Consider the following 17,025-nt stretch of genomic DNA (forward strand, 5'->3'; position numbering starts at 1 on the left):
ATCTCGATCCCCTGGCTCTGCCTTCCACATCTCCCTGAGCTCCTTGTATCAGAGGTTTCCCCCTTTCCCACAGGTATGAGGACCCCCCCCATCCTTGGGCACATGTTTTTCTACTGTACATACAATAAACTTTTATGCTTAGAGTTCCCAGCCTTGCTTTTCAGAAGTAAAAGGAAGCATTTTCAAATGTAGAACCCTTTTACCCTCAAAGCTGGCATTTATTTATTTTAAGATTTCATTTATTTAAGAGAGAAAGAGAAAAAGAATGGGAGAGACAGAGAGAGAGCATGAACAGAGGAGCAGAGGCAGAGGGACAAGCAGACTCCCCACTGAGCTCAGAGCCTGACTCAGGGCTTGATCCCACAACCCGAGATCACTACCCAAGCTAAAACCAAGAGTTGGACACCCAGCTGACTGAGCCACCCAGGCACCCCAAAAGCCTGGCTTTTAGACTATTGCATGAGCTAGTCTAATAGTCTGATTTGACACTAGACCTTTACTTATGGCGGCATCCGCCCTCCCCTGGAAGAGCAAACACAGTTGTTTCAGTGAAGAGAGGAGCCCCAGGGCCGTGGGAAGTAGGAATCACTAGGAGTGAAAATGCATTGCTCTGATTTCTCTCACATACTTGCCCTGTTCCATCACCTAGCATTTCCGTGCACTTATGTAGTGCTGAGCACTCTGGCCAGCACCTCACAGGTGAGCATCTCAGGCTCACGACACCCCTGGGTTGTGTGCTGCCACTGCTCACTTTAGAGAGGAGGTGCACGACTTGCCCGAGGCCGTATGGCAGTAATGGTGAAGTCAGGCCTGGGTTTTTCTAGGCTCACCAGCCTTACCCTGTACTCTGCTGGCCTGGGGCCCACGATGTTGGTGGCAGCCTCTGGGCTGTAGACAGGGATTGGGGGTGGCTCTGGCCGCCCTACTGGACAGACAGCCAAGCCACTGTTCCTGCACTTCCATTTTCACTTCTCTATCTGTCTTCTTACTCTTTGCTCTATGTAAACTCTTCATGCCTGTGCTCAAGGCTTTCTGGAGATCCCTGGGCCCACCCCTGCCAGCTCCACGTGCCACCCTCAAGAGGGCCAGGCTGTGGGTACCTGAAAGCTTGACCCAGGTGTAGCTGGGGTGCTGCTGCTCTGTCCGGGGCAGTGGAACTTCTGTGAGGATGGCAAAATTCTCTGTTAAAAACAAACAAACAAACAAAAACAACAACAAAAAAAAAACAACCATAGCATGGGGGCCACATGGAACCACTGAGTATTTAAAATGTGCCTAGTAAAACAGGGGGACTGAATTTTTAATTTTAATTAAAACCAGTATATATTTCAGTAGCAGCTCATGGCTCGTGACTCTTGCACAATGGTGCAGGTCTGAAGCATAGAGCTTTGAAGTGTGTGCACCTGGCCTATGGCAGGCTCTGGGCCTGGCTGGCTGTGGGATTCCTAGCACAGACCTTGAACCACCTCTCTCTGCCTTCATTTACCTATTTGTAACACCGAAAGAAAAAGCCACGCTTGTTGCTCCTGCTTTTACATGCCTTCCACACCACACTTCTGACTTGGATGTTGAGCACTCCAAACCAACAACCTGTTTTACGTGTTGTGAGTGGTGCTGAGCTAGCACCTGGGAGGGCAGTAGCCAAGTGGTCAAGATGGCAGGACCTTCTGGCCATGACTTTTCCTGAGCCTCCGTGTCTTCCCACTCTAAAACAGACATGGCACCATATCCCTCCCAGAGGGAACTCTGTAGAAAACACCTATTGGCACCTTGCTTCCGACCTTCCCAGCAGCCCAGTGATGGTTCTCAGTGATGGCTCTGGAACAGAGGTTAATTTCCAGTGTGTAGAGTCAGCCAGGTGGGGCTGCTCTGGATACGTGTAACTACTCTTCTCTCCACAGGAAGAAGTGCTCCGGAAGAGCTTCCAGGACCTGGCCACTGAAGTCGCTCCCTTGTACAAGAGGCTGGCCCCCCAGGCCTATCAGAACCAGGTACTGGGTCTCAGGCCTTTCCCTACCCACGTGTCATCCACATCTGTGTCCGTGCTCCCTGAAGTCAGGAAGTGGAGACTGGGCTCCTCCCACTGTGCTCCGTGTAGGAAAGGCTAGAGCAAGGATGTAGGTCTTTAATAAGATCCTTTCTTTACACTGAGCTAACTGCATCCCAGACCATCTCTCCTCTATCCCTGTATTCATGCCTCTCCCCCTAGTAATCTTCCACCTCCTCTGGTCTGGCTTCTCCTGGGGAGGCTTGTGTTTCTTTCTCCTGTCACCCCTTCATCTCCCAGGTGAGGTGAGGGGGATTTGAGATAACTCAGAAGGAAGTAATTCCTACAAAGGCTTCAGCGAGAAAGCCTTCTTCCTGCAGCCCATGCACAGGGCAGCTGTGGTCCTTAACCAACCAACTTCCCTCTCTTCCTCCCATCCCTAGCCTCCCTGGTTCAGAATCCAGGCCACTGACCTCAGGTTACACAAGCTCTTCTCTTTGGCTGTCTACTCAGGTGACCAATGAGGAAATAGCGATCGACTGCCGCCTGGGGCTGAAGGAAGGGCGGCCTTTCTCGGGGGTCACCGCTTGCATGGACTTCTGTGCCCACGCCCACAAGGACCAGCATAACCTCTACAATGGGTGCACAGTGGTAAGGGACCTGGGACCTGTCACAGCGCCCCCTGCGGGATGATCTTGGGGGGGTACTGGTTTGTGCAGACCGGTGGCCTCAGAGTAGGGAGGGACCTGGAGACAAGAGTCTCAGATCTCTGGGAGGTGCCCTGCCAGACTGCCTGCTCCTGCCCACTTCTCTGAGAAATGCATGAACTGGAATGCTTGGACAAGGCTGGCCTTGCCTCTGTGTCTCAGGCAGATGCTGCAGAGTGCCATCTCTGGGACACCTGGAGGCCCTCACTTACCGAAAAACCATTCTAGGTCTCCATGAAACACTTGGATGTAAACCCAAACAACCTCTTGATTCAGCCATAGAGTAAATGTTTATTGTGCCCCAGGTGCTGGTCTAGATGCTGGGGAATAAAATGGACCAAGTCCCGCCCAAGTGTGTAATATTAATTGTATCAGGTAGTGATGAAGGCTGTGAGGAAAAGATGGAGTAGGGGAAGGGGGAAGATGAGAGCAGATTCTGTTTGAAAGGCCATAGGCAGAGAGGCCCTTCTGAGGAGGGGCACCTGAGCTGAGACATGAATGAAGTGAGAGTAAGGGACAGGGGGTGGGGTAGGGTGGGGGGTGGAGTGTCTAGGGTTGGAGCGCTCCAGGCAGAAGGACCAGCACAGGCCAAGGCTCAGAGGCAGGCAGGGGTCAGTCACAGGGAGTCCAGAAGGCAGGCAGGGCTGGGAGTGGTAGGATCTCCTTTATGAAGTTAGAAGCATTCTCTTGCTCCTGCAGGTGGAGAGTAAGTATGGAGGCAGTGGGGAGAATGGGAGGAGGCAGCCAGTTAGAAAGCCAGGACAGTGTCCAGCCTAGAGGTGATGGGGCTTGGGCAGGAGTGAGGGTGGGAAGAGGGTAACTGGACAACTTTGGGTGACTTTGAAGGTACAGCCAAGGAGATTGCTGATGGACAGATGCAGGATCTGAGAGGGAAGGACTAGGGAACCGCTCAAGACTTTTTGCTTGAGTACCTGGCCAAGTGCTGGTATGATGCACTGAGTTAGAGACTAGTTGGAGAAGGCCAATTTGGGAGTAAAAATGAAGAATTCTGTTTTGAGATGCCTGCTAAATGTCCAGGTGGACCTGTGGAGCAGGCAGGGGAGGGGCATGTCTGGAGAGCACGTAGTTCACAGGTGCAGCTACAAGGCCGGATGCAGTCACCAGAGGAGTGAGCGCAGATGGAAAAGGGGAGGTTTGCGCTTGAGTGGGGACCACCTCGAAGGAATGACCCCAGCTCTCTTCTTTGCTTTTGAACTGGGTTCTGGGCAGGCAGGGCTCCCCGGGAAACTGGGAGAGGCAGAGGCACTGGCAGTTCATCTGAAAGGGGGCTGCTTGGGTGGAGCTTGGGTCTGCCACAGGGATTGACTGCTCTGCTCTGAGGTTTCATTTCTCTACCTTGTCCTCTTCCTTGTCCAGGGCTGGAAGCCAGATGGGGCAGGGCCTTGTCCACACGGTACCGTGAGGGTTTCTAGCTGAAACAGAGAGAAAGGGAGGGACCTCCAAGATTAGGAGAGGGTCAGGGAAGGAGGAGGAAACACCAGGAGATAGGAGCACAATGAGATTATTTTGATCCCAGAGCTTGTAGAGTTTAGAGTGGGAAAAAAAAAAAAAAAAAAAAAACCTGTTTTCAAAATGAACAATATTTTTTCTTATTAAAAAACTATTCATTGTTTTAAAAATAAACAATATTAAAAAAGTATAAAGTAAAAGTTGCCTGAAATCTCATTGAGATAACCAGTGTTAGCATTGTGATGACCGTTCTTTGATGCCCATACACACCTGAGTGTATGTGTATGTACAGCTACATACATTTTACACAAATGTGATCACATTATATGTATGTGCTGTTCTATGACCTGTTTTTCTCAACTTAAGAATACATAACGGACAGCTTCTGTGTCACTGGATGTAGATTTACTTCACCATGTGGTAAGGCTGTATGTATAGCTCTGCCAGCATTTATGTGACCATCCCCCTATGGATGGACAGTGGGTGCTTCCAGACTCCCTCTCCATAAATCAGAGGTAGGGTCCACCCTTACCACATCTTGGTGCAGAGGTGGAATGATCTCCTTGAGGTCCCAGGGAAAGGCCATTTATAGGCTTTAGAGTGCTGCTTCTCTGGCTTACTTGTAACACAGGGCTTTCTCAATTTCTTTAGTCTTTGCCCGCCTGAGTGGTAAACATAAGGTCTCATTGTAATTTGTGTTTCTTCTATTACTAGACAGGTTGAACATCTTTGTCTATATTTCTTACTCATTTAAATTTTATCTTTGTGACTATCCTTTATGTCCTTTTTTTTTAAAAAAAAAAAAAAAAAAAACAAGGATAGGGGCAGCCCGGGTGGCTCAGCGGTTTAGCGCCGCCGTCGGCCCAGGGCATGATCCTGGAGACCTGGGATCAAGTCCCACATCGGGCTCCCTGCATGGAGCCTGCTTCTCCCTCTGCCTGTGTCTCTGCCTCTCTCTGTGTGTCTCTCATAAATAAATAAATAAAATCTTTAAAAAAAAACCAAAAAACAAAAAGATAGCCACATCTGTTGACATTGGTAAGGTATCTCTGTTAAGGAGAAAAACACCCCTTCTGTCATATCTTATTCTTTGTCTTTTACTTTTGCTCTGTTGTTTATTACATTGGGTTTTAGGGAATTACTGGAAGCAGGGCTGGTGGTCAGTCCAACCCAGAAGGTATGCAGGGTTCTGATCAGAGCAGATTCTGAAGAGCCACACATACTTTGAAAAGAAACATACATGGTAGAGTGTGACACCAAAGGAGAAGCTATAGGTGGAAGGATGAATAGAGCTGACTTCATAAAAATGAACAGTTTCTGTTCAACAATAAAACACTGTCATCAGCACACCTGGGTGGCTCAGCGGTTGAGCATCTGCCTTTCAGCTCAGGTCATGATCCCGGGGTTCTGGGATCGAGTCCCACATCAGGCTCCCTGCATGGAGCCTGCTTCTCCCTCTGCCTGTGTCTGCCTCTCTCTGTGTCTCTCATGAATAAATAAAATCTTTAAAAAAATAAAAATAAAACACTGATCATAATTGAAAGGCCACTACAAACCGGAATACAGTATTTATAACAAGTGACAAAGGAAATGATAATGTTTATATACAAAGATTACATGAATAATTAAAAATGAATAGTGTCGTATAAAAATGGGTAAAAGGCATAAAACTCACCAAAAAAGGAAGACAGTTGTATTAAAATATACCCCCCCTCCAAAAATAAAATATACCCAAGTATACCCAAGACTTATTTGATCAAATATGATAAGACATGAAGGACACAGACATGACTGTCAGGAAGGCAAAAGTTTATACTCACAGAGCTTTTTTTTTTTTTTTTTTAAGATTTTAGAGACAGAGAGGCAGAGACACAGGCAGAAGGATAAGCAGGCTCCCAGCAGGGAGCCAGATGCGGGACTCGATCCCAGGACCCTGGGATCATACCCTGAGCTGAGGGCAGACGCTCAACCACTGAGCCACCCAGGCATCCCTCACAGAGCCTTTGGAAGCACATGCCCCACCAGGCCATGCAGAAGCACTGGGGTTGGTCAGGAGGCAGAGGGATGAGAGGAATGAGAGGGGACAGTATGCCTCAGAGCCCTTATTGGAGGTTTTGTGGGAAGGAATGGGCAAGGCCAAGTAGGAGAGCTGAGTAAGCCCAAGGATTTATTAGGTTGAATAATTTCTGGGTCTCTGGGCCATAGGGGTGGTCTCCAGGTGTCCTCCCCGGTCCTGGGTGATATAGGGCAGTAGGAATACTGGCTCAGCGTGCGAGAGTTTGATAAAGGAGAGAGTTGGCTGTGTGGGCTCTGGATTGGTTGGTTTGTATATCAGGGTGCACCTGAAGGAGGTCATTTGCTATCTCTAGGAATTAGATAGTCTTGGGGGAGAGACAGCCCCTCTAGAGTCAAGGCCCCAAATGCCAAAACATGAAGAACACACAAAATAACATAATAATATAATATAATAATAATAATAATAATATATAATAATAATACAGCCAACACAAGAGTGAAGAGTAAACTTGAGAGGAAAAAAAAATAAAACCTCATTAGTAATCAGAAATGCAGATCAATGAGATACATTTTGATAATGAGCAAAATGTTTTTAAAAATTGATGGCAAAATTATAAGCAAAAGTGTAGGAAAATGGAAACCCATCTTCTGCCAGTAGGAGTGAAATACTGAGGAGAATCATTTTGGAGGGCAGTTTGGCAACATGTAGCCGTTTACTTCACCGAGTTTATTCTAGGAATTATGTTTTTTAGAAAATTTAGCTAAAAGTATATAAAAGTATTTATGATACAAAAAATTGGAAACAACTTTAAATGGTGATGAAGGATTAAATGAATACACTGATGCAGTAGAATAATATGCAAGTTCTTAAATCACAATGGGGGAGAATAATGCATAATAAAATATTCATACTACGTTTAAAAAGAAGTTATTATAAAATTGTGTGCATAATGCAATCCTATTTCATTACCAAAAGTGAGTGTGGGTATACGTGTATGCAAATATGATCAAAGTGTTTATAGTGATTATTTCTGGATGGTGGGATTATGGAGATAATTATTATTTCCTTTTTGCTGGCCTAAATTTTCTACAAGCAGCACATGTAGTTTTTAATACAGAGTATTTTAAGAGCAAAAGGAGGCTGAGTGTTCATCCAGGGCACAGGGGAATAACAAGGGTGGGAGGTCTGCGGTGATGAAGCGTAATGACAAGAACATTCCGCTGGAGGGCAGAGCACAGCTGCCAGTCCTACTGGGCCCCTTCCCAGCCGTGTGACCTTGGGCCAGTCATCTCCTCCCCTCTCAGCTGCTTGAGGGTCGCAGGAGATAAAAAGGAATGGATGTCCTTTGAAAGCTGTAGAGCAGATTCTTTTTTTTTTTTTTTTAAGATTTTATTTACTTATTCATAGACACAGAGAGAGAGAGAGAGAGGCAGAGACACAGGCAGAGGGAGAAGCAGGCTCCATGCAGGGAGCCCGATGTGGGACTCGATCCCGGGTCTCCAGGATCACGCCCCAGGCTGCAGGCGGCACCAAACCGCTGCGCCACTGGGCTGCCCTGTAGAGCAGATTCTAAATGTTGGTGATACTGTTACTCTGTGAACCAGGGCAAATGTGCTTTTAAACACTCCTGGGAGAGTGGATGGCTGATGTCAGGACTGTGTGGGGAAGGTGGGAGGGAGGTCTTGTATGCAAGACGCTCAGTCCCTTCCTCCCAGCGCTCAGCTCCTCCAACCCCGTGCATCCTCCCTCTCTCTGCTCGGAGCAGGTCTGCACCCTGACCAAGGAAGACAATCGCTGCGTGGGCAAGATTCCTGAGGACGAGCAGCTGCACGTGCTTCCCCTGTACAAGATGGCCAACACAGATGAGTATGGCAGTGAGGAGAACCAGAACGCCAAGGTGGGCAGCGGGGCCATCCAGGTGCTCACCGCCTTCCCCCGCGAGGTCCGGCGCCTGCCTGAGCCTGCCAAGTCGTGCCGCCAGCGGCAGCTGGAAGCCCGAAAGGCAGCAGCAGAGAAGAAGAAGGTTCAGAAGGAAAAGCTGAGTACTCCCGAGAAGATCAAACAGGAGGCCCTCGAGCTGGCCGGTGTCACCACTGACCCAGGTGTGTGGGGAGAAGGTGCCACCAGAGGTGGCACTGTCCGGGTGGGGGGTTGTGGCCCCGCCCCTCTTCCTGCCTCGAGCTAGAACTCCAGCCCAAAGTTCTGGGGCCTCTCTCAGCCATCCAGACCCCACATTATCTTAACTTTGTCAGCACGGCGTCCACAGCAACGCCAGGACATCAGGGCCGGGGAGTCAGCGGCAGGAAGGTCCCGTCTTCCCGAGGAGGAGCTGGACTTCTCCTCCAGCTAGTCTGAGCATCTGCAGAGTGTGCTGTGGCCTCAGGCATGGGGTCTGCAGTGGGGGTGGCAGCGATTGTGGGTGTGGGGCAGCTCTCCTCCCTCCTGAGCCTTGTCCCCGCAGAGGCTGGCACTCAGTGGGTGGAGCTTCACTGAGGACCTGTGGGGTGGGCCAGGGAAGGGAGGAGGAGGAGCACTGTGGGGGGCCCTGGGCTCCGCCAGCCACTCCTCCCAGGGCTTCAGCAGGGCTGAGAAACCCTCAGCAGAAGAGGGAGGTTCCATCCCCAGTCCTCTTGCCCAGGGCCTTTGTGGGATATGGTTCTCTCTGCTCCTTGTCCTGCCTCCTGTCTTCCCCAGGCCTGGCTCTGAAGGGTGGATTGCCCCAGCAAGGCCTGAAGCCCTCCCTCAAAGTTGAGCCACAGAACCACTTCAGCTCCTTCAAGTACAGCGGCAATGCAGTGGTAGAGAGCTACTCGGTGCTGGGCAACTGCCGGCCCTCCGACCCCTACAGCATGAATAGCGTATACTCCTACCACTCCTACTATGCACAGCCCAGCCTGACCTCCGTCAACGGCTTCCACTCCAAGTACGCTCTTCCATCATTCGGCTATTATGGCTTTCCATCCAGCAACCCCGTCTTCCCCTCACAGTTCCTGGGTCCTGGCACCTGGGGACACAGTGGCGGTGGCAGCAGTTTTGAGAAGAAGCCAGACCTCCATGCTCTGCACAACAGCCTGAGCCCGGCCTACGGTGGTGCTGAGTTTGCCGAGCTGCCTGGCCAGGCTGTTCCCACAGACACCCACCACCCCACTCCTCACCACCAGCAGCCTGCTTATCCAGGCCCCAAGGAGTATCTGCTTCCCAAGGCTCCCCAGATCCACCCAGCATCCAGGGACCCCTCTCCCTTTGCACAGAGCTCCAACTGCTACAACAGATCCATCAAGCAAGAGCCAGTAGACCCATTGGTCCAGGCTGAATCTATACCCAGAGACCCTGGTAAGATGGGCAAAACACCTTTGCCCGAGGCTTCTCAGAATGGGGGACCCAATCACCTATGGGGACAGTACTCAGGAGGCCCTAGCATGTCCCCCAAGAGGACTAACAGTGTGGGTGGAAGCTGGGGTATGTTCCATCCTGGGGAGAGCCCTGCCATCCTCCCTGACAAGCTCAGTTCTTATGGGGCCAGCTGCCTAACCCCTTCCCACTTCCCGGATGGCCAGTGGGGGCTGTTCTCTGGTGAGGGGCAGCAGCCAGCTCCCCAACCTGGAGGACGGCTTCGAAGCAAACCGTGGAGCCCCTGCAAGTTTGGGAACACCACCTCGGCCTTGGCTGGGCCCAGCCTGACTGAGAAGCCTTGGGGGGTCGGGGCTGGAGATTTCAACTCTGCCCTGAAAAGTGGTCCTGGGTTCCAAGACAAGTTGTGGAGCCCCCTGAAAGGAGAGGAGGGAAGGATTCCCACCCCAGGGGCAAGCCAGCTGGACAAAGCCTGGCAGTCCTTCAGCATGCCCCTGGGCTCCAGCGAGAAGCTCTTCGGGGCCCTGAAGTCTGAGGAAAAGCTATGGGATCCCTTCAGCCTGGAGGAGGGGAGTGCCGGGGACCCCCCCAGCAAGGCCACGGTGAAGGAGGAGAAGAGTGGTGGGGCCGAGGAGGAGGAGGAGCTGTGGTCTGACAGCGAACACAACTTCCTGGACGAGAACATCGGTGGTGTGGCCGTGGCCCCTGCTCACGGCTCGATCCTCATCGAGTGCGCCCGGCGGGAGCTGCACGCCACCACGCCCCTCAAGAAACCCAACCGCTGCCACCCCACCCGCATCTCGCTGGTCTTCTACCAGCACAAGAACCTCAACCAGCCCAACCATGGGCTGGCCCTCTGGGAGGCCAAGATGAAGCAGCTGGCGGAGAGGGCCCGGGCGCGACAGGAGGAGGCCGCCCGGCTGGGCCTGGGCCAGCAGGAGGCCAAGCTCTATGGGAAGAAGCGCAAATGGGGGGGTGCCATGGTTGCTGAGCCCCAGCATAAGGAAAAGAAGGGGATTGTCCCCACTCGGCAGGCGTTGGCCGTGCCCACAGACTCAGCAGTCACCGTGTCCTCCTACGCCTACACGAAGGTCACTGGCCCCTACAGCCGCTGGATCTAGGTGCCAGGGTGCCAGGGAGCCAGCGTACCTCAGCGTCGGGCCCGGCCCGAGCTGCCTCTGTGGTGCTTTTGCCCTCACACCTGGGGGCGGGTTGGGGGTGCAGAAGTCTTTTTATCTATATATACATATATAGATATGCATATATATGTATTTATGGTCCAAACCTCAGAACTGACCCGCCCCTCCCTTCCCCCCACTTCCCCAGCACTTTGAAGAAGAAACTACGGCTGTCGGGTGATTTTTTTCGTGATCTTAATATTTATATCTCCACGTTGGTTTTTTTTTTCCCCTCCTCCTTGTTTGGGGCAGGGGGGAGGCTTTTATTTCCTCTTGTTTTTAAAACTCTATCCTTGTATATCACAATAATGGAAAGAAAGTTTATAGTGTCCTTTCACAAAGGAGTAGTTTTAAATTCCATTTAAAATGTGTATTTATTGGATTTTTTAAAAAGCGACAATAGTAATGGTAAAGGATCGGCAGGAAAGGCCAAAAGCGCTCATTCCTGCCCAGTCGTGCTGGGCCCAGCGAGCCTGGCCCTCTTGGGAGCTGGCAAGGTTCTCTCAGCCATCTGCCCCTCATGAGCCAAGTGCAGATTGTAGCCACCCGGTCCATCCCTCCTGACAAATAGGCCTTCCCCTCAGGGGAGGGAGCCCTCAGGACAGCCTCTGTCCTCCCGTAGGATGGGAGAATCTGTAGAGAAACATCCGGGGTCCCTTTTCTAGTCACCGGCTTGGAGTCAGGGACGGGGAGGCAGGTGTACCCCAGGCCAGGCACCTGAGATGCTGGCGTAGATTTCCCCCAGAAACCAGGTTGGAAGTAGACCGCTTCAAGCTTGCTAGTCTCCACACTGAATCCTCTCTGTCCGTTATTTGTCAAGTCACACGATGTCATGGTTCCCTAGGCAGCACCTCCTGATGGAGCTAGAGTTGAGAGGCTCTTAGGAGCCGTTTCCACCGGGTTGACAAGCCAATGAATCCTGGGCTGAAGGAATTTGAGTGGCAGTTTTTCTAAAAATGCCCCAAAGCCTATGCTGATACTGAAAAAGGGCTACTGTATCTCTAAAAACAAGAAGTTGAACCCAAGCTGTGAAAAGCCAGCATGGCCGTGTCGCTTGGCGCGCGGCACTGTGCAGAGCCTGGTGCTGTAGTATCGTGCTGGGACTCGCTCCCCTGGCTCTTGGGCAGGTCGCCTCCTGCGGGAGCTCAGCACACCAGTGTAACAGCAGTTAATGCATCTCTCTCTATTCCTGGATTTCCACCTCCGACAATGGTGCAGGCCTCACAACCCAAGCCCTTACCCCCCCCCCCACCCGTGCTGTTGTGAGCAGGGCTGGGCTTGCACTTAGCGATTTTCAAATGCAGGAGTCAAACGTTTTCAGCAGGTAGCTATGTTTTTTCCTCCCAAATTGGTGCCATTTCTCTATTGGATCATTTTCTCCCTCCCTTCCTTCCCTTTCCACCCACTTTAACTTCCCATTCTAAAATTCTGGTGCATTCATTCAGTTCTTTGAAATGAGAATGTGGTGCTTAATTTTTGCAACATTGTTGAGAGAGGTTGGGCCTAACTGGCGGAAACAAGATTCATGGACAGCAAGTCAAACTTCCTGGAGTGTTTGTTTTTTCTGTGGTATTAGCAGAATTTCTATCAGGCTACCCATGTGGATGTGTGTGGTGAGTGGGAGGCTTCAGCAGGACACGCAGAGGGGACCATGGCCACACAGTGAATGACAACCAAGCCCTGAGAGAAATGTCAGATATTTATTGAGCAGTCTTATTCAGATGTGGGTCTTCGTAAAACGAGTTTAACAATCAGATGACGATGCTAAAGGCAAGTTCCTGAGCTTCCAGGTGCCTTGTGTATGAGCTGAGAACCGAGCCGCTGGGTGTTTGCTGTAACTGTTCAGAAGCCCTGGCGGAGAGTCGCTGTAACATGTCCTGAGCATTTATGTGGTCTGGTTTTAACTGTAAATAGTGAAAGATTTTTTTAAGCACTTTTGCCTAGATTTAAACAGCAACTTGAAAAAAAAAAAAGTATGTTTTAACATGTCATTGTGGGAGAAATTGTAAATAGTAGCTGAATATTTAACGTGCTTTGTCTATCCTTCACTTTTACCATATTCTGTAAAGTTGCATTTATTTTACAGGACAAAAATGAAATATTATTGCTTTTGAAATAAATACCCAAGAGCTTATCAGGATTTAGAATTATTCAGAACTCAGATTTATAGGAAAACCTCTGACCTTCAGTTTGACAAGCTAAAGGAAGCAGAGTTCTTTAATAAGCATGCTGATTTTCTAGTTTTGAGGAAAAGTTGGGTCCTTTAAATGCTATTTTGCTTATCGCATCAGTACTTTTATGCAGGTCTCATTTGACTCCGTGCTTAGGTAGATGCGGGGGTGCCTTGAAAACTTCATTTTAAATGATCTTAAGCAAGAAATACAATATTTTACGAAACATTTTGGAGAATGTGACCGTCTGTATGACCCGGGAAAGCCCCAGGTTGGCTGTTGGTTTGGAAGGTCCCGAATGTAACCCAGGTGATTCGGATACTTGGCATGTGTGAATCTTCCTGATGTATGTTAAATATAATCTTTCCCTCGTCACCCTTTGGTAGCAAAGCCATCAGATGAAAGGAGAAACCGATACAAGCTCAAAGCATGTGATGTCTGTCCCGCGGCCCCAACAGCCTCTGGTCCGTAACTTTCTAGACTAGTGTGTAGGCTGCTGTAAGGTGAGTCAAGAGGCAGTCTCCATTGGATGTTCCCGTTCCCCTCAGAATGGTGTTTCAGAAATTAGGTGGTGCTGTTGCCATGCTTGAGTCCATGCTGATTTTTACACACTACATGTATAACCTACCTCAAATCTCAGTCATTAAAATTAGCATGCTTTAGACGTATATTTAAAAAGTAACTATGCACAGCTCCTTATTCCCCGCCCCTTGCTGCTGAAGGTTTCTTAAAGAGAAAAATCAAATTTTTATTTTTTACTGGCACTATCATTTTTTAAGTCCTAAAGATGATTAACAGACATTTTTATCATGAGAAGAAAAATAAAGCCATTGCAACTAACAAACCTAACAGCATGACCAAGTTGTAGAGTAATAATATAGCAACGAGAGATGACGGAGTCTTCGCGTCCTCTCCCCAGTGTGCCCTGTCCACAGACGCCATCCACATGCAGCGCGAATATCTGGTTCCCCTTTTGTTTGGTCTCCCCTGCCTTTTGCATGCAAGGGAAGTGCTTGCAAAATTCTGTGCTAAGAGATTTTTAAGATAAAAATCGCTTTGCGGCAGGTTCTCACAAAATAACTGGTGCTAGCTCAAGAACCCATTATCAGAAATCTTGACTAAAGTTGTTTCATGGATTTTGAGGTTTTGTTGTTTCTGGTGTTGTCATTTGGTTTGGAATTTTTTTTTTTTTTTTTTTTTTGCCAGGGCCTAAATTTCCCACATGCTGGCTTTTGTGGGTCCTGCTTGCCCTCTCGCTGGGGTGACCATGGTGTGTGTGGAAAGAGCTCAGACCCTGCCCCTTCTTGGTCCTTCCACCAGCCTCTTTTGGAAATGGTAGCTTGCAGAGCAAGGGATTTTTAAAGTGCTAAAGCAAGGAAAGGAGCAGAGCTCAAGTGCTTTGTATGGAACAGCACTAGATGTGTGAGGACAGTTGATGAGTAGATGGTGATCTGATTTCATGGAGAAAAAAAATGCAGTCAGACTTTGTGAAGTGGAAGCACCGCCAGATCTCAAACCAAGGCAACGCTGGTGGAAAGTTTAAGTGATACCCCTGACGTGCCTCAACCAGTCTCTTTCCTTTTGTTACTGAAGTGTGTTTTATGGACTAGGAAGCATTTTTATGAATTGAAATAGTCTAAATAAAATGGTGCTATGGTGTTTTAATGTGACTGTCCCTGATCCTGTCCTGCTGAGGTGCTATCAAGGTTCTGAAACCGCAACCAACCAAAAACAAGGTGGGCTCCAGTCTCTCTTGGCTTCCCCCTCTTCCCCTTTTGGTGCTGTCTCCTTAGACCTCTGTTTACCGTGCTAAAACCTGCTCTGAGCAGTTTTTCTGTTTCATTTGATTATTCTTCCCCTGGTGGCCAAACACAGGAAGGCAAGTTCTAAAGGCAGCTGGCTCCCCTGACTGTGAGGGGAGTGGGCCTGCCTGGCGTGGCAGGTGCTCTGGTTACACGTCTGTCCTCTCAGGCCTCATGAGAAAGAAAGGGGAATCTGATCCTCCTGCCGTTTCTACATGGCAGGCATTCTCATAGCGAGGACACACAGCTTCCTCCTCCAGCCCAGGGTGCCAGGTGGACACCTGTGAGGGTCTCCAAAGGCACTCACATACTACGGCATCCTGAATGGACCTCCTTCCTCCCCTGGCCAGGGCCAGGGTGGGAAGCAGGCTCACTCCTTGGCTCCTCACAGCACTTGCCCCAGCGTTGCTATCATCAGTGACCCCCCTCCCACCCACCCTGTGTTCAAATAAAGGAAGGAGCTTTCTTTGCTCACTTGAGGCCACTGAGGCTGCTTTTTAGTTGGTGCTAATCTAAATTTCTTCTTGGGTCCACAGAAGTTGTTTGAAAAACGTAACAGGAAGCTCCATTTTGTGTCATCCACTGTCACAATAATTTTTTTAAATACCTCAAAAACAGGACATTGTGACAACTTCAGTGAGGTAGATTCTGTGAGGGTCCGATACCTGCAGGTTGCCCATCTGATGACTTACTTGACCTTGAAGAATCCAGGGTCATTTTATTTTTCACTCTTCGGCAGTTAATAATGGCAGGCCATCTAAAGGAAGGCGTGTGGTTGACTTTATTTCATTTTCTTTGTAAGTTTTGCTCTCGAATAAAATGTGAATCTCCTAGGCCCATCTCATTGAGCTTTTTCTGGCATTGTTGCTGTCATTTGAAATGACTTCCTCAAAACCTACTTTGTCAGCCAGCGGCATCTGCTGTAGTACACGGCCAACGTCGACATACCCTGGACCAAAACGTTTTGAGGTGCATATCCCAGCATAGGTTATACAGCCCCACACCCATGCGTGCATAGAGCATTTCCACGTGAGACTCCGTCTTGGCGCTCCCAGCCCTTCCTCCCGCAGAGCTGCCCCCAAGAGCAGAGCAATAGGCTTCTCCCCTGAGCAGAGGCTGCAGCACAGAAATGCAAGGCCGAAAGTTGCTTTTGGCCTAAGGATCAGTGATGATTTGGCCTACTTCCTCAGTTGCTTCTATTCTGATATCAGGGATGCTTTTTGTAGTGGTATCATTTGCGCTCTTCTCATTTTGACTACCCGTCGTCATTCAGGGATAATTCATCACTATTCACATGGGGATTTAAAAAATACTATTTGGCTCATTTGAACATCCAAATTTTCTTGATTCCAGATTTTTTTTTCTTTTGAGGGGAAAAAGGAGGAGAAAAACAGGAGTGATGTCATTTCTTTTTCACATATTCTAATTATAAAAAGAAATAAGGGCAGGTCATATTGTGGCATATTAATGCATTAGACTTAATCTAGAACCCTTGTAGCTTTTTGATGTGTTTTATTTCTTCTCTCTTTGAATTCCTGTTTGGTTACTTGGCTTCCAATGGAGGTGAACTTAACAACCATACTTGAATATTCCGTCTTGACTTTGTAACTGTGGCTACTTGAAATGAAGTTTATCTGGGGTTGATGGATGAATGGTAGATTTTTGCAATGTCTCAAGGCAATAGGATGTGTATTATTAAACTGTAGATATTCTTAGTACAGTAAATTTATGCTGATAATTTTATTTTGTATAATTTTTACCTTTTTGTTAATATTTTTTCCTCCCACTTTATTGGTTTGCCTCCTGAGCTACCCCTCCTTACCCTCCCTTCTCCCCCAGTGTTTCAGTAAATTTAATTTAGGGTGCCTAGAAATTGCAAGTATGTATCCTTTTTTGATTTGTATTTTATTATAATTTACACAAACAACTGGGTTTGTGAACTGTATTACTCCTGGTATCTTTAAAATATTGTGGGTGTTTTAATAAATTTTATATTTATTTTTTGCACTCAAATTCAGAGTGGGTCCTTTTTTCCTTCACCAACCCAACCCTCCCCCCACCTTGAACCAGACCCAGATTGTGGTATTTAAGGTTCCCTATAACCCTGCCATCCCACTGTAGGTTGTACATGCACCACTGAAGCCCTCACTGACAGCAACGGTGGAGCCGGGCCTCGTCTCCTCCTGCCAGCTGCATAATGTCAAAGGCCATCAGTTTTTAGAGCTGCATATGCAGAGGCAAAAGAGATGGCCTTTTTCTCATCTATGTTTCTGCTTTTGGTTTTTTTTCCCCTTTTTTCACTCAGTTTGGAGACTTCCCTCCTCCCACCCACCCCCCAACTA

The 17,025-nt window shown here is 48.7% G+C and overlaps 2 protein-coding genes and 1 long non-coding RNA gene across 6 annotated transcripts in view; 1 reads left to right on the plus strand and 2 right to left on the minus strand.

The window, feature by feature from the left end:
• TET3 (tet methylcytosine dioxygenase 3) overlaps nt 1–16,696 on the plus strand; it is a 106,736-nt gene extending 90,040 nt beyond the window's left edge. For all 4 annotated transcript variants that reach the window (XM_077842932.1, XM_077842934.1, XM_077842935.1 and 1 more), the window contains exons 8-11: nt 1,902–1,991; nt 2,501–2,638; nt 7,947–8,283; nt 8,876–16,696. In XM_077842932.1, the coding sequence (XP_077699058.1) occupies nt 1,902–1,991; nt 2,501–2,638; nt 7,947–8,283; nt 8,876–10,653 (2,343 nt within the window). In that variant the 3' untranslated portion in view covers nt 10,654–16,696. The remainder of the gene's footprint in view (nt 1–1,901; nt 1,992–2,500; nt 2,639–7,946; nt 8,284–8,875) is intronic.
• On the minus strand, nt 2,966–9,912 carry LOC144280668 (uncharacterized). The gene is made up of 3 exons (XR_013349085.1): nt 9,081–9,912; nt 4,697–4,826; nt 2,966–4,127 (listed from the first exon to the last, which is right to left on the minus strand). It is a non-coding gene; the product is annotated as an uncharacterized LOC144280668 (long non-coding RNA).
• Nucleotides 12,392–17,025, minus strand: part of BOLA3 (bolA family member 3) — a 39,638-nt gene continuing 35,004 nt past the window's right edge. The window contains exon 4 of the mRNA XM_077842936.1: nt 12,392–12,614. Coding sequence (XP_077699062.1) covers nt 12,462–12,614 — 153 coding nt within the window. The 3' untranslated portion in view covers nt 12,392–12,461. The remainder of the gene's footprint in view (nt 12,615–17,025) is intronic.

The sequence above is a fragment of the Canis aureus genome, chromosome 12, assembly GCF_053574225.1.
Source record: "Canis aureus isolate CA01 chromosome 12, VMU_Caureus_v.1.0, whole genome shotgun sequence".
NCBI lineage: Eukaryota > Metazoa > Chordata > Mammalia > Carnivora > Canidae > Canis > Canis aureus.